General features: G+C 39.4%; 2 protein-coding genes across 3 annotated transcripts in view; both read left to right on the top strand.

The window, feature by feature from the left end:
- Positions 1-2,823, top strand: part of LOC307035726 (phosphatidylinositol 4,5-bisphosphate 3-kinase catalytic subunit gamma isoform) — an 81,170-nt gene extending 78,347 nt beyond the window's left edge. The window contains 3 exon segments of the mRNA XM_079675377.1: positions 485-596; positions 711-868; positions 1,793-2,823. Coding sequence (XP_079531503.1) covers positions 485-596; positions 711-868; positions 1,793-2,050 — 528 coding nt within the window. The 3' untranslated portion in view covers positions 2,051-2,823.
- Positions 2,824-6,829: 4,006 nt separating this feature from the next.
- lamb2l (laminin, beta 2-like) overlaps positions 6,830-27,527 on the top strand; it is an 82,915-nt gene continuing 62,217 nt past the window's right edge. Inside the window, exon 1 of one of the 2 annotated variants that reach the window (XM_079678959.1) lies at positions 6,830-6,966. The gene's annotated coding sequence lies outside the window, so the exon portion shown is untranslated. Of the gene's footprint in view, positions 6,967-25,685; positions 25,870-27,527 lie in introns of those variants that run through there. The other variant, XM_079678960.1, reaches the window with a different exon arrangement.

The following is a 27,527-nucleotide window of genomic DNA, read 5'->3' as shown; positions in this document are numbered from 1 at the left end:
TCAATATATACAAACAATATCAATTTGATGATGATTTGGCAAACTTTTTGACAACACATGATAAAAAACACATCAATATAACAACAAATGAAAATGAAATATAGGAAATGTGGATGAAGTCGAAAACGTGTGTGAGTATAGCATATGTGTGTATGAAAAAAAAGCAGTTCTAAAAATACAGATATATTTAGATATTTCAGGCACTTTAAAACATTTTATAGATATACAGTATTTTGCCACGTGGGAAAAGCCATTCAATCATTTTGTTCCCCTACATCAGAAAGATAATTGTCATCTTCGAGCAAGAGACTTTTGGGGATGGGTATCTGATGGTTGTCGAGTTGCATAAAAATGAACCTGTGATTTCAGGAATATTCAATTTTCATGAAAATATGTTATAAATAAAAACACATATCACATAAAGTATATTGCGTGCTCTGCAACTTTGATGTTAATGCACTGTTTTGATCTAATTTTACTTGAGCACTTCAAGACTGTGGAGAGATTTGTGAAGTCCTGTGCTGGTTACTGTGTGGCCACCTATGTGTTGGGTATCGGAGATCGACATAATGACAACATCATGATCACAGACCAAGGTATGCACTGTTAATTTTTCTTGAGTAAATCTGCATTGGCAGAACACAAAATTATGAAAGCAGCTGAGTTGATTGACAGATCTTACTCTAAAAAGATTTTTCTGGGCCTGTCAGGGAACCTGTTTCACATCGACTTTGGTCACATCCTGGGTAACAGGAAGAGCTTCCTCGGCGTGAGCAGGGAGCGTGTACCGTTCGTCCTCACACCTGACTTCCTGTATGTCATGGGCAGGGGCAAAGGGAGCAACAGCCTCTACTTTCAGCGGTTCAGGGTGAGTAGACCTGATAATGTGTGTGGTTGTGTTTGTCTGTTGTGCGTAATTATAGGGAAGATTACCAATTTTCCGGTTCATATTTATATTTTGTGCCTCTGCTGTGACAGGTCTCCATACTTTAAAGGTTGGTTATTGGCTAATTGGTTACACAAGCCATAAAAACGTTATGACATCATAAAGTGGCCCACATCTGATCATCTATCTAGTAAGATACATATAATGTAGCCAGTTTGATTCTATAAGAAACTTTTATACAGTACAAAGAATAACTTATTATCCCTTGGAAATGTTGTTTTTGCTGACCTCCCGTGGTCTAACTTTTTACCTTGATGCACTGACATGATGCATGATGCAGTGACACACAGGTGTAATAAAGGACACTGTGTGTGGTCAGTCACTGTCATTCAAAACATCAGGGAAAAAGGAAGAAATGCTGTATATTCAAATACATTACATTGTGATTCATTCGAAATGCTGCTCAGAGTAATCTCAGTCACTTCTGCGACAGTGTGGGTTGAGTCTTTCCTCTTAAAGCGCTTAACTAATCCTGCAAATGCATAAATGATTGTGTGATGATGTCACAAATATGCATGATGTTATCTTAGCTATCTTTTGGAGCTTGTGTTAGCTACTTTCATCGTTAAACACTGCATAGGATACACTGGATTTTGGTTTCCACGGTTACTTGTTTTCCCTCTCCTACGGTTGCAACTGCAAAGAACATACATTGATACTCTTTGATGACAGAGCTACCGCCAAAAGAGCTATCCTTTTCCTGTTTTGGTATTGTTGCACTCCCTTTGTGCTGTACATGTTTAATATTATAGGAGTAAATGTACTGTAGATATTTTTCAGACAGTGTTTGTGTTGTCCTATTACAGTATCTTACTTACTTGTGTTTTTCTCCTGTTTATATATTAGGAGACTTGCACCCAGGCGTACCTCTCCCTGCGCTCTCACTCTCGCTTGCTGGTCACTCTGTTCTCCCTCATGCTGCTGACAGGCATCCCGGAGCTGAGCGCTGCAGAGGACATGCGCTACCTACGGGATGCGCTGCAGCAGGAGCAGAGTGAGGCGGAGGCCAAAGAGCACTTCCTCCACCAGATCTCTGAGTGTGAGCGGCTGGACTGGACCGTGCAGGCCAACTGGTGGATCCACATGATGGCGGGAATCAAGTAGACTGTTGGAGATGAGACATTTTAAAGGGGCCCTGTTTTTTGGGGTCTTCCCTTTCCTGTAGTTGGTTTTATAGGTTTTTGTGCATGTAAATGGTCTGCAAAGACTAAAATCCTTTCTTCCCTACAGAGGGATTTTCTCTCCCACACACTCCCCCCCCAAAACGTCTCCATTGTACTCCTTTGTTTACTTCCGTAAAATAGTGACATCAGTAACACTTGTGCTCCTATTGGCTAGCACTCCAACACATTGTAAGTGATAGGCTAAGTGGCGGGACACTTCTAAGCGGTTGACCAATTACAACAGCGTCGGCCATTTCATCAGAGCACTGGGCTCTGGTTTCAGACAGAGGGTGAAAAGAGGTGCTGCAGCACAGGCAGTATGAGAAAAATAAAGAGCTTTTTGAACATTAAACCATGGAGGCATGTCCCAGTAGAGGCACTACATACAAATATGAACCAAATAATTAGCATAATGGGGCCCATTTAAATGTTTTGTAACATTGGGATCCTTTTCGGAATCCCCATTTTTTCAAAATATACCACTAATCTGATTACCGCGCAATTTTTTAATGTAACTGTTAGGGATTACATTTTATTTTAGTATCCTTATTACGTAATCCTGTTAATTGTATTGATTAATTATTAATTAATACATTAATGATTTAATATTTTCAAAGCATCTGAAAGGAGCTGTGAAAGAATCTGATTTCCTTTGTATCATGTAATTAAAAGTGTAACTGTTTGCATTGAATAAACATATATCAACATCATTAATCTTCTTTAACATTGTTTTATTTTCCCACATGAACCTTGTGTTCCCAAAACAAATCTCACTGTGATGCCACATACTGTACATACATGTGTGAATGCATTTCCTTCCATTTCCTACTGCCTTCTGTTCATTCTCTCTGTGACCTTCACTTGGAATCTGATTAATGTTGAAAGAAGTAAATTATTCCATAATGTCTTTAGAAATAATTAGCACATCCTGTGGAGCGATAAGCACAGTTCCCTGTTTTATAATAAAAAGCTTATTGCCAAGCCAAGGCCAAATGGCACAAAATGTGCCTTTAATTGTAACTCATGTTGCTTGGTTACAAATTCATTACGTTTGATCATGTTCTTAAAGGCGAGCCAAGATTAGAATTGAATCAGACAGGAACCACAAATAAGATAATATAGAAATGAGCTTCAGGTGACACTTATATCTAACAAAACTCTCAAACACTCTCAAACTGAACACATCAAGATTGTAGTTGCCAAAATCATGCAGACTTTCCATAGAAAATACTACAGAAATATATTTTAAATTATATTTTGCATATATTAAGTACGATGGCTGACAGGTGCAACTACCCAAAACATTGTTGAGTTAGCCTGTTCATAAATGGAGGTGTTTTATTAGAAATGACTAGTTCAGCTATAGCTAGCTGGCTTATAGCAGATCTGCAATAATATGGGAAGGAAACATGCCATCACATCGTTACGTACTTTTTTTGGGAACTTTACAACCACAGTGGTATTTGGCCATCTTTATAATCCCTGAACGATAACTAGTGCTCTGGTCAAATTGCCAAAGATGTTTTTTTCTATTGCATGTGTTTTGGCACATTTTTGTTTTTATATTTGCATTGTTTCTGAAGCTGCAGCTCATGGAAGTGTTTTGGGCCGTTGCAGCGTGTTCGCACCTCTTGGCCACGGTAATTAAGAGATAACTGAAACATTTTCCCTGAGACACAGACTTTGAACCTTCAAATTTCAAAACAAATTGGGGCAGTTAAAACAACTGCAATACATAAAGGATAAAGGAACGGGGAAATGTTTTCCTGTAGCTTTTGTTGTGGACATGTGTGATTTTTTTGTTTTGTTTCACAAGATTTCAGGCAACCATGCAGCTGAAACATTAGCTTGTTGTGAAGTTCAGCTGCAAACAGCTGTTCTCTCACTAGAGGGCAGACCTTGATCATTGTGCATAAAGACACATTTGTTTAACAGGCTGATGTAATATATGTGGTTTAATAGTGAGGTAAAATCACTTCAATTTGACTTACAGGTCATAATTAAGTACTGTGAAAGCATGTTGACAAGACTTTAATTCAACTTCAAATAAAAAGGCAGTATTTACATCAAGCATTGAAAGTAAATGCTGAATTATAATGTAGTATAGTTGCTTGACTGACTATATGCACATTTGCTGCATTAATTAATATCTTCTCTTAATAATTTCACCCTTTATGCTTAACCGACAGACTTGACAAAGACTGGATTCGTGGACTTGCTCAAAAACGTGGACATACTGTATCTCTCTGATTGCACTGTACAATCTCTTGTAGATTTTTCTTGCCAATAATTGTACCTTTAACTGCAGCACGTTTTTGATAATCACTTTGAATATTCATATTAATAATCTATAATAAAACTAATAATTGAGCATGTGTTAAAACAGGTTTAAGAAGAAGTTTGCAAGCTACATTGCAGTATATATATTTAATAAAAGCTCCTCTGTTATCAGTTCTAATGTTAAACTAATAAACACATAGTGCATTGATAACTAAAATGGACCATCTTGTATTCCAAATACTTACATATTTTAATGCTTATTTTATACTTTTACCTCATTAAGATTTTTGAAGATTTGCTAATATACTTTTAGCAGAGCCTTTATATTGTTACCACTTTTACTTAACTATATCTGAATACTTCCTCCAATTTCCAATACTGCAACAGACAACTAGAAAGAGGTACATTTGTATTTCTGATTTACATTCTTCTCCTGGTAGTCATTCCTAGTGTTTACAGTATGCAGAATTAAAAGATGGTATGACTATCTTAACACTGATGCAAAAACATCAGCTCAGGCTACAGATTGTAGACAGATGTCGTCTTGTTGAACCAAAAAGTTACTGTAATAAATGAACGCAAGGACAATAACTTTTTAACCACAATACAGCCTTGACCTTCCATAAGCAACACTGCTTCTATCTCCTCTCATGGTATTGTTGGGTAATTTGCACATCGTAACCTGATTGAAGCTTTAAATAGGAACATGTCCATTCACACAAGCATGCACACTTGCATAGAAAATTACACGAAAGCACGTGTAGAATGAAAAGAAGAGGGTACCCCTGGTTTGCTTTCAGTGTGTGTGTAGCCATTAGGTAAAACACCTCCTCCAGATGTTTTCTAGAGTATAGCTCTGAACAAATTACAGACTCCGATACTAGAATCCTCCAGAATCTTTTCTTTTTCTCAGTTTTTTCTTAATTGCTTCACTTCTGTTTTAGTTTTCCAGCCTCGTCTGACTTTCTTTCTTCGTTGCTTATCTATTCCTGTTTTTGCCTTCAGTTCTATATCATATTTTATTACAGCATATAAGAGCAGTTTTTGCTGTTTACTTTCATGTTTGTATTACACGAGAATACTGCCACAGAATTGTTGATAATTATGGATTCCTGCCATTCCTGGGCTTCACCTTGCACAACCTAACTCCTGACATTTTCTTGCTTTGCAACTATTCTTCTGTCTCTTTTCCTCCCTTATTTTAGCTTAGCTTAACCAAGCATCAGTGTTAACATAGTATTTATTCCCATCGAATCTCCAGACAACATCCATTTTATTAGCAGCTGACTTTACCCACCACAGGCTCAAAGATCACACACATTGACCTCTTGCAGAGGAGACCGTCGTCTTATCAGAGGCTGCTGGTTGTTGATATGCGATATGTATCAGTTGACTCGGCTGGCACCACATAATGAGCTTGGCGATGGAGAATGTCATCATCTCTTGATAATTCCCATGGTACAAATCCTGTCAGTGATGAAGTATCCCAGTGTCTTCCCCCAATAAAGCAGGAAAGGGATGCTGGATATTATACCATATATTCTACACTGCTACTGCTAATATAGAAAGGAATAATGTTGGTCAATTGAGGTAAAACATCAATCCCATGGGCTCGTTAGAGGAAAAATGAAAAACATGCTGTGTCCACTTACTTAACTTAAGTGAGAACTGGATTACTCAGAAAAATAAAAAGCCCCCAGATAATTTAGGGTCAAAAGAGGGGAAAAGTTTTCCAAGATGGGTATGGTCAGAGCAAGGGCGCTGAGGAAGGGAGGTAAGAAATGGGAAAGCACTCTTGGCCCGGTTTGACGTTGCTGCTGATTGGATGGCAAGATGGTTTCTAGTTAATTTCTTGAAAAAGTGTTGATTCAGAAATTATAATGAGGCCTTAAAACACTTGGGAACACACTTCTTCAAATATGAGTTAGGGTTACTGCAGTAGGCTACACTACGCCACACTGTCAGGCGTTAAAAGGAAACTTGAACAGAAAAATACCTGTGCTTTTCTTACTAATCAAACGTGTGTTGTGAAAAGGGTTATATTCATGCAATTTTAAGCTTTCATCTTGAAGCTTTTAACTTTATGTGGATTAATCGTACTGTGCTGCCAAGAAAAAAGTGTCTGAAGCTCTATGAAAACAAATAAAGAACATTCAAATCCATGTGCAATGTCAGTTGAATGAGGGAATGGGTTTTAAAATTGAATAGATCCTGTTAAAAACGTTTTAAAGCCACTACAACTGCATTTGTGTCGTTGCATTTTGGATATAATATCTTATTTCTCTAGAAAACGGGGCTTGGTCTGATAACACTGGGTGGGCTCCAGCGCTGTGGAGGGGACCTACCTACCTGCTGCTGTTTCCCCTGGACAGGGTGGCTTAATCTGCCGGTGGTACTCCGGGCTCCACCTCCTCTCTAGGGGCTGAGTTACCACTGCTCACCGGACACACAGCCCACACAGTCGGTGAAGCCAGTGCGTGTGTGGGGGTGTGTGTGAGAGAGGGAGAGGAAGGAAGCAATAGAGAGTGAACAAATTGACACAGATAGAAGGGGGAGTCGCAGAGAACTACTGAGCAGGTGAGTGCTCCATCTTCCTTCTATGCTAACATTTCTGTCTGGAACTGCACCTCGGTAAACCCAATGACGCTCCTGTTGTGAAGAATATTACCGTAATATTCCGACAGAGGCAACAAGTGTCTGCTCATGTCTTTCGAAGCGAATTTATATAAACCCTATAACTGTAATCTGTTCCTCGTGGTGCGCACTACTACTGTAATATTCAAGTAGAAGTGTGAGTTTATAAGAGACTTTGTGGCATTTTTATGCTAGACTAATTATTTTGTTCGCGCTTTGAGCCGTTGGCATGTTTATGCAGTGTACCACAAGCTAATGAGGTGAGAAAGTGTTGGTGAGAAAACACCGCTTCTCCAATTTGCAAGACTTCTGACTTTCAACTTGAGTTATAATGAAATGGTTATATCATTGCCAATTGTTGTTGTTATAAATAACCAGCAGGTGTGTAGCAAGACAGCAGAATATTCACTCCTACCTACTGCAGTCATTGACAAATGCTACTCTGTGTAATGAACATTTAATTTGACCATTAGTGTAAAGTAACTAAGTAAATTTAGTAATACTCAAGTACTGTTCTTCAGTACAGTTTTGAGGTACTTGTACTTAACTTAAGTATTTCCATATTCTGCTATTTTGTACTTCCACCTCATAACAATTCAGAGGTAAAAATTGTATTTTTTTAAGTTCATTAACTACCTTTAGTCACTTCGCAGATATGGATTAATGATACAAAAAAAATATTTATCAACAATTAAATAAGACTTTAGTTACAACTGGATTAAACACATGCTACAGTACCAGCAGTAAATAAAGAAATTGAAAGTACCACTTTTACCAGCTGTGATAATCATACATCAATACTTACAATAAAAACACACTCTACTGTATATCATTCAGAAATGGGCCAAACAGCATAATGAGTACTTTAACTTTAAGTATATTTTCATGGTAATACTTTTGTACTTTTACTTGAGTCACACTTTGAATTGAGGACTTTTACTTGTAACAGTATACCTACTACATTTACTCAAGTACAAGATCTGAGTACTTCTTCCACCACTGAAGTTGACCGACTACCACTGGATGAGTCACTTTGAATATTTGTGTTTTTATAAATGATGCTGAAGCAACAAAGGCAACATGACAAATTCAGCACTTCACTTCAAAAATATATATTTCTTTTTGTATGTTCACTTGGATTTGTGTCTTCTCTTTGAAGTTGCATTCATCTGAATAAAAAAACGGTTATTTTGTGCCTACCTTAGGTCAAAGTTAAGTGTGTGTTTGGATCATGATTCTGTGAAATCAAACCTTCATTTGTAGCCAATTGTTCATGAAGGAATCTGCAACTTGCACAAGTGTGATGCTTTCAGAATGGAAACAGTGACATATGAGACACCATCATTTTGTAGTTAAATATATGTGAATATTTGTTTATTCATTGACTCAATGACATTTTTCAATGAGGGAGAAGTAGATGTACATTTAAGAATTATTTAGGTATTTGAGCTTCTTTGTGTAAAATCATACCAGACAGGCATTCTTATTAAAATGTAGGGGATCTTCTCACAAATTCAGACCAAAATGATGTGTGTGTGACACCAGTGGGTCACTTATGGCTGGGAGGCAGATTTCTGACACTGCTGCACACATTCCTACCAGATTAAGCAGCAGCACAGATTAATGGAGGGCAGAGCTCAAATTCGCCATCTGAAATGGTTTGAATGGTATTCTGGTTTGCTGCAGGTGAAGAACAGACATTGAGACAGTAGTGTGCTGTTTCTTCAATCCTGCGCTTTTAAAAAGTAGCAATAATAATATCGGTGTTACTATGGAATGTTCCCCCCCTAATTGGGGCATTTAGGGACAGGGGCATTTCTAGAGAAGTGGAGGGCTATAATTGTAATATTCGGTGGGTAAAATGTCCGCTTAAATTCAAGAATGTCATGCTAACTTTTATTTCTTGTCACTTTTCAGGGTGTTTAGACATGTGTGTGTTTGGAGCTACATGTTCCCATAGCCCTTGTAGGCTCAAGGACCTGGCCTCTCGTCCTGCTGCTGAGATCAGCTCTAACCTGAAGGTTAAGAGGATCCACGAGTTGCCCAGGCTGCTAGAAAGGGCCATTTGGGAGAGAGGGAATCTGTTTGGTAGCTGCTCTTCCTCTTATCAATTGACGATAGATTGATCAACAGTTGAATGTTCTAAAATTGTTGGGGCCCCTGTCAGTCACGGGCCCTTAGAATCGTCCTAACTTTTCACCCCCTTACGGCAGTTGCAGTGCTAGTTCTATGTGCTTTTGTGACGTTTTAACTGTCTTCCACTTTGAAGTTTAACAAATTGGTGTTACAGTGCAAAACTGGTGCTTTCCCAGCTAGAACTGTTTGCTTCTAAAAACATTCTGAGAATGTTACAGTCATTGTTCTAGGAAGGTTTTCAGCGGGAAGTTTTTGTTTGGTTCCCAGAACGTTCTTCTGAAAGGTAGGATAACGTTCTCTAAAAACGTTCTTAAAATGTTTGGTGATAACATTGTTAGAACATTATGCCCTCCTATTCTTAAAACGTTTTCAGCGGGAAGTTTTTGTTTGGTTCCCAGAATGTTCTTCTAAACGGTAGGATAACGCTCTCTAAAAACATTCTTAAAATGTTTGGTGATAACCTTCTTAAAATGTTTTTGAAAACATTGTTAGAACATTATGCCCTACTATTCTTAAAACGTTTTCAGCAGAAGCTTTTATTTTGGTTCCCAGAATGTTCTTCTGAAAAGAAGGATAACGTTCTCTAAAAACATTCTTAAAATGTTTTTGATAACATTGTTAGAACATTATGCCCTACTGTTCTTAAAACGTTTGCCAGAAGCTTTTATTTTGGTTCCCAGAATGTTCTTCTGAAAGGTAGGATAACGTTCTCTAAAAACATTCTTAAAATGTTTTTGATAACATTGTTAGAACATTATGCCCTACTGTTCTTAAAACATTTTCAGCTGCAAGTTAGATTTTTTATGTTGCCAGAATGTTATTATTTTAGAGAAGGATAACATGGTTTATGTTAAAGAAATTATGCAAATGTTCTATGGTAACAATTTACTAAAATATGTTTACGTTATTTGAACATAAAGACATAATGTAATTGTTCAACTCAAAATTCTTGAGTAAGTGGACTGACCACTGTGGTCATTAGTAGGGATGCACCGAATATTCGGCCACCGAAAATTATCGGCCGAAAATAGTTAAAAAGACCCTTTCGGCTTTCGGCCGAAAGGGTTTTAGCACCGAAAAAATATCACCGAATGTCAGAGAACAGGGTTACGTTGATCATACTCCGCATATTTGTCCGGGTGTTTTGATTTCAAGTGGTGGAGTAATCCCGAAGTGGTGAAAGTCTTTGCAGTTACACCCCCTCAAGAAATGTCAGCTGGTGAAGAAAATTCTGGGAACCAAAATAAAACGTCCCGCTGAAAACATTCCTAGAACAACGAATGGTAACAAACATTTCTAGCTGGGAACTCACACATGCCACCACAAACATGCAATATCTGCTTACAGCTTATCATGAATTACGTGCTTGTTTGTTTTTTTCAAAAGGAAAATATGGTGACATCAGATTTTTTTTAAAACATATTTTTCAAACAAATGCAACAAGTTTGTTTTTTAAAGCGCTCTAGAAATAAATCTGACGTTGAACATGATTGTGTTAATATTTGCCATAACAGCAACATTTTATAAAAAAAGAATAACATCCTGAAAACATTTTCAGAATGTTTCTTGGAGAATGTTCTTCATTTGTTACCATGTAACATTGAGGGAACGTTTTATAAAGAACATCTTTAATGTGATAAACCCAACAACGTCCAAAACACATCCTTAGAATATTGCAGGCAAAACGTTCCACCTTTGTTAACATATCACATTAAAGGAACGTTTTATAAAAAAACTTTCTGTCATCTCAGGCCTTAATAACATCCTCAAAACATCCTCTGAATGTTGCAGTTAAAACATTATGTCTTAGTTAAACTTAAACCTTATAGGAACATTATCTGAACAAATAAACATCCTAAAAAGGTTCTTTGAACATCAGATTAAAACGTTTCTTTAAAACCTTGTTAGAACCAATTGGTAACATTAGCCAAAGTTGTGAGAACGTTCCCCGCTAGCTGGGTTGGTACTTTGAAGGGGACCTATCATGCAAAATGCACTTTTTTATGTCTTTTATACATAAATATGTGTGTCACTCACGCAGCGTCAGAAAATAAAACCCTCGCTCTTTTCCTCCTTTCCCAAATCTCTAAAAACGGGGGTACTACGGAGCTGATCCAGATTGCGTCCGATATGACGTAATATCTGAAATGTGGACCCACGGCACTATCAGAAAGTTGCTATCACAAACAATGCCCGACTGTTTTGGACGTAATATGGTCGGTGTTTACATTAGCATCGCTAACACCCAGAGCTAACCTGTACTGGAGAGCATGTGTGTGAAGAAGCAGGAAATAAAAAGGAACTCACCTTGTGGTTTAACCAGCAAGAGAGAAAGCCTTTGAGCTCCATACTGTTGCAGAAATAATCCTTGATAATCCATGATATGGCGTTTCATCACGGCAGTATTTAGTTTAGACAGTAGCTGCCGGGTCCCGCATGAGCTCAGCCCCCTCCTTTTTTTTATCAATTTTTTTTTTTTAAAGCTTTATACCCAAAATCAACACTTTTAAAACAGGAAGTGAAATAGAGGGATATGAGGCATGGCTAGAATAGGTGATCTGTTTGGTATTTTGAGCAAAACACTTCATAGACATGTTTTTTATGTATATATCTGAGACCTATGCTATTGCCTAAAAATAGCATGATAGGTGCACTTTAAATATCAGGTGTGAGTGCTTAATTTTGAACATTCTTGAGGTATGAATGTTTTTGTATGAAATGGTAATTCTCAGAAGCTCTATTTTAGTCTTAGAAGAATTTATTTAATTTTAATCTCACTAGTGATTTTGGCTGAGTAGGTGAGCAAAGGCAGGAGTCAGGTGTGTGTTTGTGTGTGAGAGAGAGAGAGGGGATGTGCTGTATGTGATCCTGTGCCTGGATATATCGTGAGGCCTCTCGCTCTATCAGTGTGTCTTTGATATATGATCCTCCGTCAGGGCCCCTGCAGCTGAGACGCTCATAATCATGTCCCCTGATATAAATCAAATCCTTGTTTGCAGCACGCCAACAGGATGGACAGATTACCACTACGCCTCTTTTTCATGTCTGTCTCAAAGTTATGCCTCTGGGGAACTGTGTAATTTAACTGACAAATAGAGTGTCTTCAACTAATGATTGTTTTCATTAGTAGGAGATATAGATTTGATCTTGGGTTTCATTTATGTAATTTGGCTTGTGACTGAACTTCTCTTGCTTTAAGTCAAACTCAATGCATCAAGTGCTAGGTGTTTTAGAAGTGCCACTTACCTTTCAGGATGTAAAGCTCTGCCTCAGAGGGTGTGTGTTACTCCCTCTCCTGCTCACTCAGATACAGGCATGCACACACACACACACAGGAGAAATGTACAGTGGAAATGGCTGATGTCATGCAAATGCAAACACGGATTGTGTAATCAATAACAGGAAATGCAATTTCCTCCTACGTGGTACTAAAAAAGTCAAATATCCTGCTAGCTTTGATTTAGACAGGAAACTTCTACCCTGTACTGATTGCCTGTGATGATAACATCTTTAGTGACATATCATCTAGCATTAAACTGGCAGAAACCCTGACAGAGTAGGCAGACACACAGCTCACGATCTTACAGCTAAACTAATTGATGCAGCGGAAAGTTGCTGCAATTATCCAAGACAACACTCACCATCGCGGCTGCTAACGAGCAGCGAGTATGGTAAACCTTGGGACTCGGTTCTCCATTTTGTGCAGGAGATTAGTGATGGATTCAACATTTTTGTGGATCTTGCCATTGTAAAGCTGGACAAGCAAATACATTTCAAATAAGCATCCCTAGTTATTTCTGCTATTAGCTTCTATTTCTGCAACTTATTAACACCCATTTTTACAAATATTGTAAACAGGAAACTTTGATTGCCTTAGTAATTATGATGGGAGCGAAGAAGGGGAGTTATATAAGTATAATCAAAGTGTAAAGAGCAACAGTTTATAGAGGAAGTCAGGGTGGATCGTTAGCTCGAACATCTTTTTGAAGACAAATTAAGTTACGTAAAATTACGTTTACTTTTATACTTTACTTACCTAGTTTACGTCTTTCACGTAACTTACAGTATATTATTTATGCCAATTAAGTTTATTTTGTAACATGTTACTCACATGACTTACGTCTTTTACTTACTTGTGATGATTCACAACATGCGCCTACCGTTTCAATGCTCTTACGGCCCGTCCACACGGCGGCGTGCGTTGAAGCTTCAACGCTTCTTCCCGTTCACTTTGAATGGGGTGACTTCACGCAACATCTTGCAAAAAACAGCGTCTGAGGGCTTCTTAATATTTAATAAGCTATGAATGTGTCATACCCACTTAACGGGATGAAACTCAGCTACCAGACAATATTAACCATTTTTAGCTAAACGAAACAAAAGGGGTAATAACAAAGGTTCTGAATTAGCCCTGAGCAAAAAAATGCTAACGCACTTAGCACAGAACTCAAGGTAAAATACCCTTATTACTTATCGGATCTGCACGAACAAAATATCGATTAGCAAGCTGAGATTCCACAGATTCCACACATATCATCCCTGAGCGATCAGAACTCACGGCGAAACGACAACAAACAACAAAATGTGCTTTACGGGACCAAATCTGAAAATAAGTCTTACCATTGCTGTTGTTCTGATCAAAAGTTGTGTTCAATGGCATTAAAATGATAAAAAACGCTGCTGAAGGTTAATCCAATGGTTAATCCAATGTTTCTGTGTCATTTTGAAATGATTACTGATAATCCATCCTTCGATTTTTATGTCAATACCAGAGTTTTCATATAGCTGCTATCATTCTACTAGAGTGTATGACAGCTTCCGGTTCCGGGGCATTCTGGCTGCACATCACTCATTCACCAATGGGTAATGTTTAGATGGATTTTAGGGACTTCTCCTCAATTTTATTGGCTCTAATGGTTTAAAAGAGGTGTCAATCATCAAAATCGACCGAGGGGGGCCAAAGAAATGGAAAATGCAACCAAATGCCCCCAGAAGTGGTTTTTCTTTTCTAAACCTCTCTAAATAGGTCAAATGTCACTTATTTTGCATCAATCTTGATACAGGGTACTTATTATATGTTATAGTTTGGATTCTTAAAGCTTTTAGTCTACTATCCCATCATTCAAGGGTGGTTTTCACACTATAATTAAAAAATGTTTACTATGTTCAATCTGAATTTACTTTAAAATAAAAAAAAATCCATATTGATTCTGACTTTTTTACATCCAACTCACAGGTTTATCATTGCTTTGAGAAAAAAGATTAGGAATTTACCCCTTTTAGAAGTGAAGATATAGTCAATTGTTCTGGGAATGTAATTTTCGAGCCTGACACCTGAAAAACAGGCTCGGGCTTAAAAGGTTTTAACAACCTATTCTATTATTAAGTTGTGAGGACATGTTAGTCATGTAAGGGCAGCCAGATGCCCACACATGTGGTGTGTATTAAAACATTTTTGGAACTTTTAAAATAAGTATCACATACACATTTAGGTTTTTACCACTCTGAAAAGTTCCTTGCTATCATTAATGAAAAGCCCATACTGTTTATTGTATTAGCTATGATGACGTAAGTAAGTACCTTTGCTACAATTCATTTCCCTGTAGTGTGGCCTCAGCTAAAGCTCTGTGCGACTAATCTGAACTCAACTGACCTACTCCACAGGACTTAATGCTGAGCCACAAACTCACCTCCACCTCTCATTCTACTGCTTCCTTTCTGCCTGTCTAGTACAAACATGAAAATGTGTTAGTTAGTGTGTGTCTGCAATGAACTTAATCACCCTATAGGCTGCTGACTGGCTACTGTCTGGTCATGCCCTCGCATGAGCTTTTTGTCGGTCTCTCGGGTGTGTCCCTCTTCTTTTTAGTTAAAGATTATTTTTTGTGATTAACCGCTGTAGACCCTTAAGGGCGAAGCTTATTTAATCTGATAAAGAGTGTTAGGATGAATAAAAGAGTATACTGCACTGGTTGTGTATGAACAGTAATATACGTTACACGACACGTTCTGTTGTGTGTGTGTACATAGGTGGTGCAGAACAAAGGCTCAGTTAGATGGTATTACTGTTTGCTTTCCTTGAGATCTGGGTCAATAGCAGTATAAATCAACACTGCACCTCACACTGGGAGACATAACTCTCTCTACCGACCTGACATGGAGAATAATCTTTGATGGTAATCTTGCAAGATGCCAGCAGAAATGCGGTAAATATCCAGACAGTATTATGAGATTTCCTTTGGCTCCACAGGTGATTATGTCGTAGATTAGGAAGTTGTTTGAAGGGTAGTTGCTTCCATGTTTGACACTAAGATTACATGTGTTTGGGTGGTCTGTTCAAATCAAGCAAATGGTTGTTAATTTGGGATCTTATATATTAGTCAGTGTCTGCCAGTGGTTTCCCTCTTTTTTCAGTTCAAAAGTGTTTCTTTAGGGCTTCTATCGGGGTGCAGCAGATCTACCATTAGAACATTACTGTTGAAGAAAAGTGCAATTTCCCCATGATGATGTTTTCTTCATACAATTTCTCTTAAAAGACTTAACAATTTTCACTCTAATATAGAGAAATACAGTTTTGGCTTCAAGCTGTGTTACAGTGATTTCCGACTGTTTTGATGATTTTGTTTTGCAATGTTGTATTCAGAGTATTATAAAAAATGAATCATTCAGATTAATAATGCCTTCAAAAAAAGATCTCATTTCAGAAAGAAGAGAAAAACAGCTTTGCTTCATATGGTAGCTTCCACAAATCAGCATCTAATGCAACCCCAAAACATGTTGCTTTTTTAAGTAATGGATGCAACACTGTTTTAATGACTCTCCTCAGCCCAGGCCAGGACTGGCCATCGGGAGGACCGGGAGGTTTCCCGATGGCCTGGCCTGTTAAGTGGCCTACTGGCCTTTTATGTATTGTGAACGCAACGCTGCGCAAATGTGGGTCTGCCTCACACAGGGTGACTGGCTGTCTAAATGATGTGGCCTGCCGATATGGCCACTTCCATACCGATCATAAACCAAAGCCCTCGATTGGTCTCTGTGTGTCATTCAAGCTCCGGAGGGTGTGTGTATGTGTGGCACGAGCAAGCGAGAGAGAGCGCGCACCGGTTACGTGTATTGTTGTTGTTAGCATCTGGTTAGCTAGCTGTTTAACAGATATAAGGAGCTGTTTCAACAACAAGGTGGAGGGAGCGTCCTCTGCTGTCAGACTGAGAGAGATAACCACAGCTCAGGTGAGGTTAAGGACTCTCTGAGTCTTTAGATAGTTAAATTAGTCTAAGTTCTCAGTGGGTCTCAAACGGTTTGGTCGTCGTTTATGTAAACACATATTTCCATTTGAGGGGGGAGTAATTAGTAAAATATGCATGAAAAAAAAGATACATAGGTGAAAAAAGGTCACTTTTAAAACTTGTTGAGAGCTAAAACTAGTCTTTGCTGCTACCTCAAAGAGGAGCAGGAGGGAGAGGAGGGAGACAGGAGAGGCTGATTCAGGAGCCCAGACACACTCAATAACTAAACAACTCAATTTTTTTTTATATTGGATATGGGATGTTATTGGTTATGGCCATGTTCTTATGATTTTATGATTATTTAAATGTATACAGTTCTGTTTCATATGGGTGTTTCCATAGATCTAGTCTCTTTATTTCCCCCTCAAAGTGCACCATATTGATGCATTTAACTCCAAAATAATAATAAAAAATCTTATCGGGGGGGCATGCCCTAACCCCGGACCCCCCGAGAGGATTTGAGGTCGACCCCCACTTAAAATATGTTCACATGGATAGGTTCCCAAATACATTTGCAATTTTTTTTAAATAGTAACCCATTTCCATGTGTATTATTGGGTAGTAGATTTAAACTAAAAAAACGGGTAGTGGCCTGGCTGGGTGTATAATTCCTGGCCTGACTTATGGCGCGTTTCCACTGCAGCGCGGAGCTCGCTTTAAGCCTGCCAAGCCAAGCCTTGACCTAGTACCGGCTAGCGGGTCCTAATTCACCGTTTTTCTGGCCCCATAAAATCGTGGTTATAGGGCCAGGAACAACCAGGCTGAGTCGGGCTGAGTATGCTAAACTAGAGAGAGAGTCGCTGGCAAGGGGGCTACAACTACAACAAGATGAACATATTTGACCGTGATTTAATTGTAATACAGGTTTCAAAATGATGCTGAAGTAACAACATACTGATGCCGGTTAGTAAAAACCTTGAATTAATGCTTTGACAAGTCTGCAGACAGATGGCAGGTGAAAAACCTTTTAAAATGCGTGTTTTCTAAATGGAGATTGGCTAAGCTAACGTTGTAAATGCTCCGACCGTCCACACTCACAACAACGGCCTATACAGACATAAATAAACCAGCGACTGTATTTGCATGACACAGACAGTATGTGGTTTGTACTTGTTTAACCTTTGTCTAGTTTCTGAACAGATATGAGGAGCTGTGAGCTCTGAGTGCTAACAGCTGACGGCTGTGTTGTTTTTCTGGGGCTCTCATTGAAGATGACGTCACGGCTCCGCCTACACTGCGTTACTATAGATACTACCCCAGTTCCTAAACTGTAATGGAAATGCGCCATAAAGTGAGCCAGTCCTAACGAGGCCTAGCCATACCGAGCGAGGCCGTTTAGGGGAAATGCGCCATTATTGTCCTAGTCCGGCCCTGCCTCAGCCTACACATATAGTGATTTACACCCGACAGCTGATTTCAACAAGTTATCATCCTCAACAAAATCACTGAAATAAGAGTAAAGAAGCATTGATTTATGAATCTTAACACATTACTCTGTGTTCTACCAGTTTACATCCGTTTAAGTTTGACCGAGCAGCACTGACGAGTATTTTGTGTCTGTGATATCTCTTTAAAGTCCTGTGCTACTTTCTTTGCGTTGGTTGAGTATCACAGGGTGTTTTAGTGTTGTAAGATCAAAGGTTGCTTTTTAACCAGCGCCCTGTCTTCTATGGTACTTAGCTGCATTTGTCTGCAGGTATATTAATGGCAGTTGCTATGTACTAACTTGGGTATATCCTGTGGTAGTGCTGCATGGAACAAGTGGGAAATTAACTGTATTTCATGCTAGGAGCAAACTGAATTTTCTTTGTAATTAGACGATGTTATCCTTTCTGTCTGACAGTTTCCTTTTTTATAATTATTTCCTTCTTTTCTAACTTGTGTTTTGGCGAGATAAGTGACTCCTAACGATTGGTGCTTGTACTTGGATTATTTTAAATTCATTTTAATGGGCCCATGTCATGCTTTTCTGGTTATTACCCGTCCCCTTGTGTGTTATGAAGGTTTTTCTGCATGTACAGTAAACGGTCTGCAGGGTCACAAACCCTCAAAGTACACCCTGTAGCGAGTAAAACTCGGAACACAGAAAAGACCTGTCTATGCTGCCCCAGAATGCCTCGTTGGAGATTTCTCTTTTTCCATTGTTTGCTTCCTGGGTTCTGTGACTTGTGAACACCCAAATCAACAACAAAATGACCGGATTGGCCCAAATGGACCGATCCGCATACACCAGGATCCCTTGACTAACTAACAAGGAGTCCCCATTGACTTGCACAGAGCTCCCTGAACGCTGGTAATAGACGAGTTGGGATTGCGGAGAAAGGCTCTCCGCAGACCCATTCTCACAGCGTTATAAACCATTTTCTTACTCAATATCAAGCCACACTTATTGTTTTTACTTCGGCTGTGAGTGTTTGTGTGTGCTCAGGATGAGTTTCGCTTGTTCTCGCTGTATCACCGACCCGGAAACATGTCCGCTCCTCGCAGCAGCTCGCAGCAGCTCACAGCAGCTCACAGCAGCAACGAGCCTCGCAACGTCCCGACCAATCAGAGCACACCGGGCTCACAGGGAGGGGGGGGGCAGGAGCTCCAACAAGACATTTAGGACAGAGAGCGAATACCTGGTGAATACACATACTATATAGAGATGCTGTATGAGAAACCAATGTGAGTTTGGAAAATTGCACAATTTTAATATATTCTAGTAGACCTCAACAATGGAAATATGATCACTAGAAAATGGTCATGACATGGGACCTTTAATAATTTTATTTAAAAAAGAAAAACGTATATTGGGACACAAAAAGGTCAGTGTGAAAAGCCTGTTCTGAAAAGCCATCAAGTAGATAGCTTAAAAAACTGGATAAATGGTTGAATAGAAAGCTACATTTAATGAATACAACTTGAAAAAGGCAGCTTAAAGTTAAACAAATAACTTATTTAAAAAAAGTTATGAATAAATGGCTGATATGTCTAAAAGTAATGGATTTTTTGTCAAAACGTACTCAAACATAACAAGGATGTATGATGATGCAAACTTGACCTTACTGACCTCAAAATTGTTTAATAGTATACAAAAACACACTGCAATTTATATGCTTAAATAAAATCTAGTTTTAGGCTTTATCAGGCATACAAGGTTGCCTGATGATAACTCACAGTGGTGCAGCAGGTAATGGCAGCTCTTACAGTATATTGAGTCACCCATGACAAAAAGGAAACTTCCTCCATGATCTCATCTGGATAATATGATCCCATTTCTAGCCCAGCCTTGTTTTACAATACTTTAAAAGCAAAAGCAGAGTCTTGAGCTGCAGGCTATTGGCAGTGTGTTCAGTCTGAAGCCCTTCATTTGACACACACACACACACACACACACACACACACACATTGTGTTCAAGGATATGGGAGCCTGGGATTGTTTGGACTAGTGTCTCGAGATTTTCATAGCTTTGTCCAACCGCTGCACGGAAGTTATAGTGGTGTCACTGAACCTTCTGCAGGATTCTCTTATCTCGTTGTTGAGATTGTGGGTGGGTGTGTGGGTGTGTGTGTTTGCGTCAAAGTCTTGACTCAAGGTCTGCAGGTGCAAACTTCTCTCCTTTGACTTTTTTTTGCTTGAACGGTCGTTAAAAAAGAAGAAAACCTTGTCCCTTTCAAGTTTGAATTTGTTGCATTTTCAACATAATTCTACATTGTTCAGGGAAATGCTTTGTTGCCCCCTCTCTGCTAAATATATATATATCAGGGTGTCCGCGGGGTCTTAAAAAGTATTAAAAGTTGATAAATCAATTTAGCGAAAATTAAGGCTTTTAAAAAGTATTAAAAAGTATTAAATGGCATTTTCCAAGGTATTAAGAAGTCCCACAGCAACGACAACATGAAACACCCTTTAATTTACTGAAACGACATGTCGGGAAACCCCACAAGGCGGCCCCATGCATAGCGCGCCGTAAAATGCTGCTTATTATTTTAAGTTTCGTTGCCTTGCTCCGCTCTGTGTGTGTGGGGGGGGGGGGGGGGAATAAACGACTACGGTAACGGGTCGGGTTGGGAAGACCGGCATACGCAACGCTCTGGGGGTCCAACGGCTCCGTGTGTGCCCTATATGATCATTTTCTGATAACGATGAAAGAGCCCGCCTCCCTCTCCCCACGTCTCCTGCTGCTGCTGGGCTGTCAGAAGAGGGGGTGGAAAAGAGAGGCAGTCACCGTTTATTAAATATTCTTATATTATTATACAGAGAACAGAGTCGTTATCAATTTGTTTTAAAGCTCAATAAATAACAAAGAAGACCTCTGACCGGCACTTTCCTAATTTTGTACGGAAGATTTAAACTTTAACGGACATGTTGACCGGCGGAACATTTTTTTTACGGAAACTGCCGCACGGTCCCCTCGTTCCTTGGAAAAGGCGGAGAGGTGGGTGTTTTTCATCTGCTGGTGGACTACCTGAGAGATACAGCAGGAGAACACGCCGTTCACCGAGGAGAATAGACAGAAGGGCAACCATGGCAACCATGCTCCGGGTTCTTCTTCGCTGCTTTTGGTGTATTTCGGGCGGCAGCAGCGCCACTTACAGGCATGACATATGTACTACATCGTTTCCAGCATTTGCAGCGGTCGAGTGTGAACGGACACGTTAATGAATCGAATGCGTGTGAAAGGAAGCCTTTCTTGCGCTTGCGTATGCGTTTTACCGTGTGGGGCCGGGGTCTAAGCCAAACTATATACGGTCACAGAGATCTGCTATTTTAAAGTAAAGTCAACACATATCGACCCTAAATATAGTCTATATTAAGAACGAAAAAAATCATAACATATATATCCTTTTTTGTAAACATATGACAAATGTGTGAGGGTGATGACGTCAGAGCATCGTCTTATGTGCCAGGGCTTAGCCCCGGACAGCCCCAGCCCAATTTAACCCCTGGGTATTTGTGAGGGAGCTCCTATATGGCATTACCCCACTGAAGCTCACCAAAGTTTAACATATTTCATAGTTCAAAGTTTTGTCAATTGTTTTGTTTATTGGTCAAATACTGGTTTCTAATGTTTTCTGACGAGTTTTACTGGAATGAAAGAGCACAGAGTACAGAAGCAACAAAGCAGCATACTGCATTAAACCTGACCTTCACAGAGAGGTTGAAGTTCATGTGGAGAGAAGGCTTCAGTAGTCTGTCTGCACTCTGTTTAGTTTTGCTATCTTACAATCAATATAGTAAATGTGAGGTAAAGTGTGTTGCCAATGTAACCGGTTAGAACTCAAAGTTGCGATGAGGTCTTAAAATGTATTGAGAGGGTCTTAAAAAAGGTCTTAAAAGGTATTAAATTTGACTTCAGGATTCCTGCATATACCCTGTATATATATATATATATATATATATATTATAAATAAATTAGGGCCGGGACTCGATTAAAAAAATTAATCTAATTAATGAGAGGTTTTGTAATTAATTAATCGAAATTAATCGCATTTTTAATCACATATAAATATTTGACCTGAGAACAGTGAGAAGATGTCAATAAAGTGTGCCGTCACACAGAGGTAATTTGAATTGCTTACCGAGGTCCAATGATCCCCAGTCAGGGGTAATCCTTTTCATTGTCATAAAGCTGCTGGATTCTTTTTGTCACTGTCTTTCTGCATGGCAGCTCATATGTTGTGTCAGACGATGCAATCTGTAGTACCTTTTGCAGCCCCTTATCTTCTACCACTCCAAGTGGTCTACAGTCGAGTGCAATCCAGTGAGCTGGTTATTTTTTCAGACGTGGACTTAGTTATCCTGGCCCTGAAACCAGTCATCTGGTTAAGTGTGGGTTGGGTGTGGGTCATACTTGTCAACCCTCCCGATTTTCGCGGGAGACTCCCGATTTCATTGCCCTCTCCCGGTTTCCTCCCGGGGTCATATTTCTCCCGCATTTCTGACAAAATCAGATTTACACACGAATGTCTCCACTCAGACTTTAATAGAGCTACACCATTGTTTGGTTTCCATGGTAACACGTCTCTTTAGTAGCGCGCGCAACTCAAAGTCTGAGAGGGTGAGGCAGATATTCACAGAAAACAGAACAAGAATCGACAACTACTCTACTCCTTTCCTGTAAAATGCAGGTCCAGTCCACACATATGCTCCATCAAGGACGGTGCTACAGGCCGCAAGGCAGTGCACTTACAACTACAATAAGCATGTTAATGTTAATCTAACAGCTCCGGCTGTTAATTTTTTTAACGCATTAATGTTTGCGTAATTAATTAATCTTAATTAACGCGTTAAAGTCCCGGCCCTAAAATAAATATATTGTCTGAAACATACTCTAAAACAGTAGTTCTCAACTGGTGGGTCGCGACCCAAAAGTGGGTCGCGGACCCGTTTCGAGTGGGTTGCGGATGTGTGAGTGAAGAAAAAAAAAATTGAAAAAAGAAAATTGGAATTCTTTTTTTTGGGGGGGGGGGAAAAAGTCAACATTTTTTTTGAATGCCCGATTTTCTAACGCTGTGCATGCAGTCGGCGTTGGACTGTAAGTACCGGAGACCATAAACGGTTTTGAAAACTTCTGTCACGTAGTGATCATCTTCTCAATAAAATATCTTTGCTGATGTTTTTTCGAGTCTTCTGGCCAATCAGAATCAAGATTGTTGCCGGAAGTCCCCACGGAGAATAACTTAGCGGTAGAACTACTCTTTATACATCCATGTACAACTTCAGATAAAAATGAACACATAATGAAATATGAGCCCCGGTTTGATGATTGACAGGTCACAGAACAATGGGAGCTATCTACCCTTACCCACAATTTAAAGTAAGTCACACAGACTATCTCCTCTTTGCTCTTCTCTCAGCAAGATGTCAGAACAAAGTGAAAAACAAACAATGGCATAAAATATTATTAATATGTCGGGTAGTAATAGATTTATTTATTTTCTTCTCAGAGTGTACCAGAATGCATAGTTAATGTTAGTATTCCTAAAAATCTCCTGGGGGAGAATCCTCCCAGACCCCCCTGCTGGGGTTGGGTTTTCAGCGTGTTTGCCTTTTTATGCAGTTCAGCTTTGATTCCATCATCTCATTAAACCTTTTTTAAAAGCATACTTTAGTTCTGTGAAGGGATATAAGGGATGCACTGTACTTCACTTGTATTAATATTGTATGCTGAAAAGCGTATATATTACAGCATGTTTTTTGTTGAATAGATTTGAGTGCTTCAAAATGTTGGGTCGCGATGTATTGACCAAGTAAAAAGTGGGTCCCGAGGCCTGACCAGTTGAGAACCACTGCTCTAAAATATACGTATATATCTTAATATACAATATATACAACAATAAACTGTGAACAAATTAAAATAGATCCAGACTGGATTGCCTGGAAATTATTTCATTTTAAAGCTACTTAATGGAATTTTGAGAAAAATCGTTTTCAATGAAAATGGCGGCCGTTAAAGTTAGCTAGCACCATGTACTTTTAGCAAATGCTTGCACTACATCATTAATGATATATTCAGAACACTGTTATATGACATAAATTAGTATCTATGATCATTTAGCCAACAGAGATTTACACTCAGATAGTATTTTGCTAGTGATAATGTAAGGAAGCTAAAGTTAGCTAGCTGTAACTTAGTTATGCTGCAAGTTGCATATTTAATCCATTCCCAGTTTCTCAATTCAAAGCGATAAAACCTTTTTTATTTGAAATCGTTCTCTGCTTTAGATTGAATGTATTCAGGTTTGTAATTTATCCGTTGTTTCAGAAGTACAAATGTAAGTACGAGGTACAGTGATAGAGAGACCAAATGATCTTGGGTCTTGAGAAAACCTTTCTACAACATGTACATTGAGCCGTCCTGGGTAGCGCAATCCATGTTGCTGTCTGACTTGTTCAGTCTGCCTTTCCTTCTCCCTCTTTAGCAAAGGTCAAAGGTCACATCACCAAAGCTGTGAAAGTGAACCCTGCTTTGTTCTCTCCTACAGTTTTGGAGTTGTCTAGCCCGAATCACACACATGCATGCACATAATCCACACATGCATATACGTATTTTACAAACACTCGCCCGCCCTCTACTTTCTCTTTTCTAATCTAGTCGTAGCACCAGTTGCTTCAACCTTTAGAGTTTCTGAATAGAGTTGACCTCCATGGCCCCAGTCTGATGCCTCAGCCCAGTTGATTTGTCACATCCTTTGGTTTTTAGTCCAACTAGAGGGGGCAAGGGTGAAACAGCACTAAAGTAACACAGAGAACTCAAATGAGATGTTTAGGTGAAATACTTCTGGATTCCAGCACATGTAGTTTGACACTGTCTTGCAGTGAGTTGGATTAGAAAACTGACACCGCTCCTATATCTGTACACTTAATATGAGGCAAGCGCCAGTTAGCCTAGCACAAAACTGGGATCATGGGGGAACGAGTAGCTGGCTTTGTCTCAACTGTAAGAAAATATACCAACCTCCCTCCTAAAACTTTAAAATGTTGTTTTTACACTTACATTGTTTGTATTTGGATTTAAAAATCAAGATACAACATGTTAAATAGTGAGGTTGCCTTGAAGTTGATTTTGTATTGTTCTGTAGGACAGATTCAGTCTTTCTGCCAAGCTTGATTTAGCTTTATTTGTACATAAATAGATTTGCATATCATCCAATGCCGAAACAACTGTATTTCAATATATCGACGTCGTCCTCCAACTCTCCAAAGTGGTGCATTTAGACTATGAAATGATAGTGTAGAGAGAAAGTTGGGGTTAGTTTGTAGCTCCTCTTGCCAAGTGCCAGGACGGTGGTGTTATGTGCGGTGCATTGGTCGGGGGTGGTGCTGCACTGAAGCTCTGTGGCCTGGTTTACCCCAACATCTCTCCAACGCATCCTATCCTCTTCTTTTTTCCAATCTCCTTGGTCCATCCTCCTCTTCTTTGAACTATCTCTCTCTTTCTCTGGCGTCCTCTCTGCCTCTCTCATCCTTCACTCTCCCTCAGTGTCCAGAAGAAAGGGGTGGTGCATTCCAAAAGCCTGGAGACCATTCCCCTCTTTCAGCCAGTGGCTCACAGAGTGACAGAAGAATTAGAATAAGAATAGCTGTCCATTCACCCCGGTGCCCCAGTGACGAGCCGGAGGGCGCGCGGGAGGGAGGGCGAGGCGGAGGGAGGAGAGCAATAAAAGGGGGGGTCCCTCGCGCTGCATCCCCATTGGCCCGCGGCGTTCCCTCTGTTTTTACATCGCTGCCGTCAGTTGCGCTTTCAAGTTTGTTTTACACATTCTGGCGTACATACACACCACGCATGTGCATGCACGCGTAAACATACACATCGAGGTTCAGGGCCTGCACACGTGCACGCTCTGATACGGGCATCTACACACGTGCACACTGTCAGAGGAAAGTGGAGTGAGAAGTTGTGACCAGGCAGTGCAGAGGAGAGTGACCTGTGGCTGAGTGAGTATAGAGCTGGAATCTGAATATTTCCTGCAGGCTTTTCTTAGTGTTTTACTTATTCGTATGGTGAAACTCTATTTGTTTTCTTGTACTTCGGTGGCTTCTGGTGGAGATTTTCAATTCAATTCTGCTCTCACAACCTCTGGCTAAACTCTAAGCTCTCTTAACTATGTAGCTGTTAATATGTAACAATGTTGTCAAAGTTTAACAGTGCAACAAGTGTTTCCATCAAATTCAAATTCCTAAGTAAATGACTTGTGACCAGACCTAAGCGTTCATTTGAGCAGAAGTTATATTTTGTAGTGGTATTTGTACCTTCTAATGAACATTAATGCTCATTTCAATATCTCATAACAGATTTTAGATCTCATAAGTGTATTTCTTAAAAAAAAAATCATTTATCATGTTTTTTTCATCTCTAGGGCTCTTTAGTGGCAAACAGGCTTCTCCATTCTCTGCAGGTCATTCCACTCTGCACTATAGTGCTATAAGACCCTAACTCATCTCAACTGCCAGCCCACAAGGGCATTAATGAATGAATACATGGACCCTTACCCTATATCTCAAAAACATCTGTATTTAAAACACAATCTATGGTATATGGTCTTTACTCTAGACGACATTTTATCTTTGTGAGGAAAAATGTGCCTATTTGTTGATTAAGTTAAATGATAAATTATAGTTAGCTTTAGTTCCAATCATATGTTTTATATTTGGTTTGAAAACATTTTTAGTTCGACCTCAACGCCAACTTTACACTGGGAAGCGGCAAAGTGCCATTTTTGTGCAGCCAGTGGGCGTTTCTTTTCAATTCTGTCATGAAGCTTGCCACAAAAATATACTGTGGAATATTCATCCTCCCTTCTTGCTTTGTTTATGTCCTTTTTATTTAGTAAAGACTCAAAAGACTGATTGGTTGCAGGAACTCTTGCGCTGCATTTGGCTCGAAATGATTGTTTGGCCGCACTTTGCAGCAGATTTAAAATAGCTTTGCCCAGATGGTCCTCCACAGCTTTCCGTAGACATCTATTTCTCTCGGTGTGAATTCAGTGTACCAGCTCTCTGCCACCTGACTCCTGGGGAGCTTCATACTGTTTCCCCCCATTATCTTTTATAAGAAATGGGGTTACCATTCATTAAAGCTACAATCAACATACAAAGCCTAACCCAACAAGCAAGATAACCTTAAACAAAAAAACCTCTAGCCAGCCTGCTCCCTTTTCTTGGACAATAGGACTTTAAATCGTGGAAAAACTTGGCGAAATCCATGTACTTAAATGTAGGATTCTGAGGCATTTTCATAATAAGCCATAGTCCCAAACTATAAAGAAAAACTCAATCATTTGAATTTGGCTGAGAAGTGATGTAGCATGCATCAGCTGCTATCACAATACGTTGTTATACAAGTGTATTTAGGCTTTATACATATGTTATGTGTTGTTATGGTTGCAGTCGATGGATTAATACTCATGTAAATGTGTTGAACTGAGTGTGGAGACGTTGTGGGGTCCCTCCTCAGTGCCTCTTCCTAACAGTGTGGGCAGGGGGCCACATGGACCTCTTATTGCCAAGCAGAGTGTGAAAAATGCTTTCCAACAGTGACCTGCTTTAGATAGAACCTGGATTACTGAGGAAGGTTAAGCTGTTTGAGGAATTCT

The sequence above is a fragment of the Notothenia rossii genome, assembly GCF_949606895.1.
Source record: "Notothenia rossii genome assembly, chromosome: 4".
Lineage (NCBI taxonomy): Eukaryota > Metazoa > Chordata > Actinopteri > Perciformes > Nototheniidae > Notothenia > Notothenia rossii.
The sequence above is the reverse complement of the archived record's forward strand: the minus strand, read 5'-3'. Positions and strand labels throughout refer to the sequence as shown.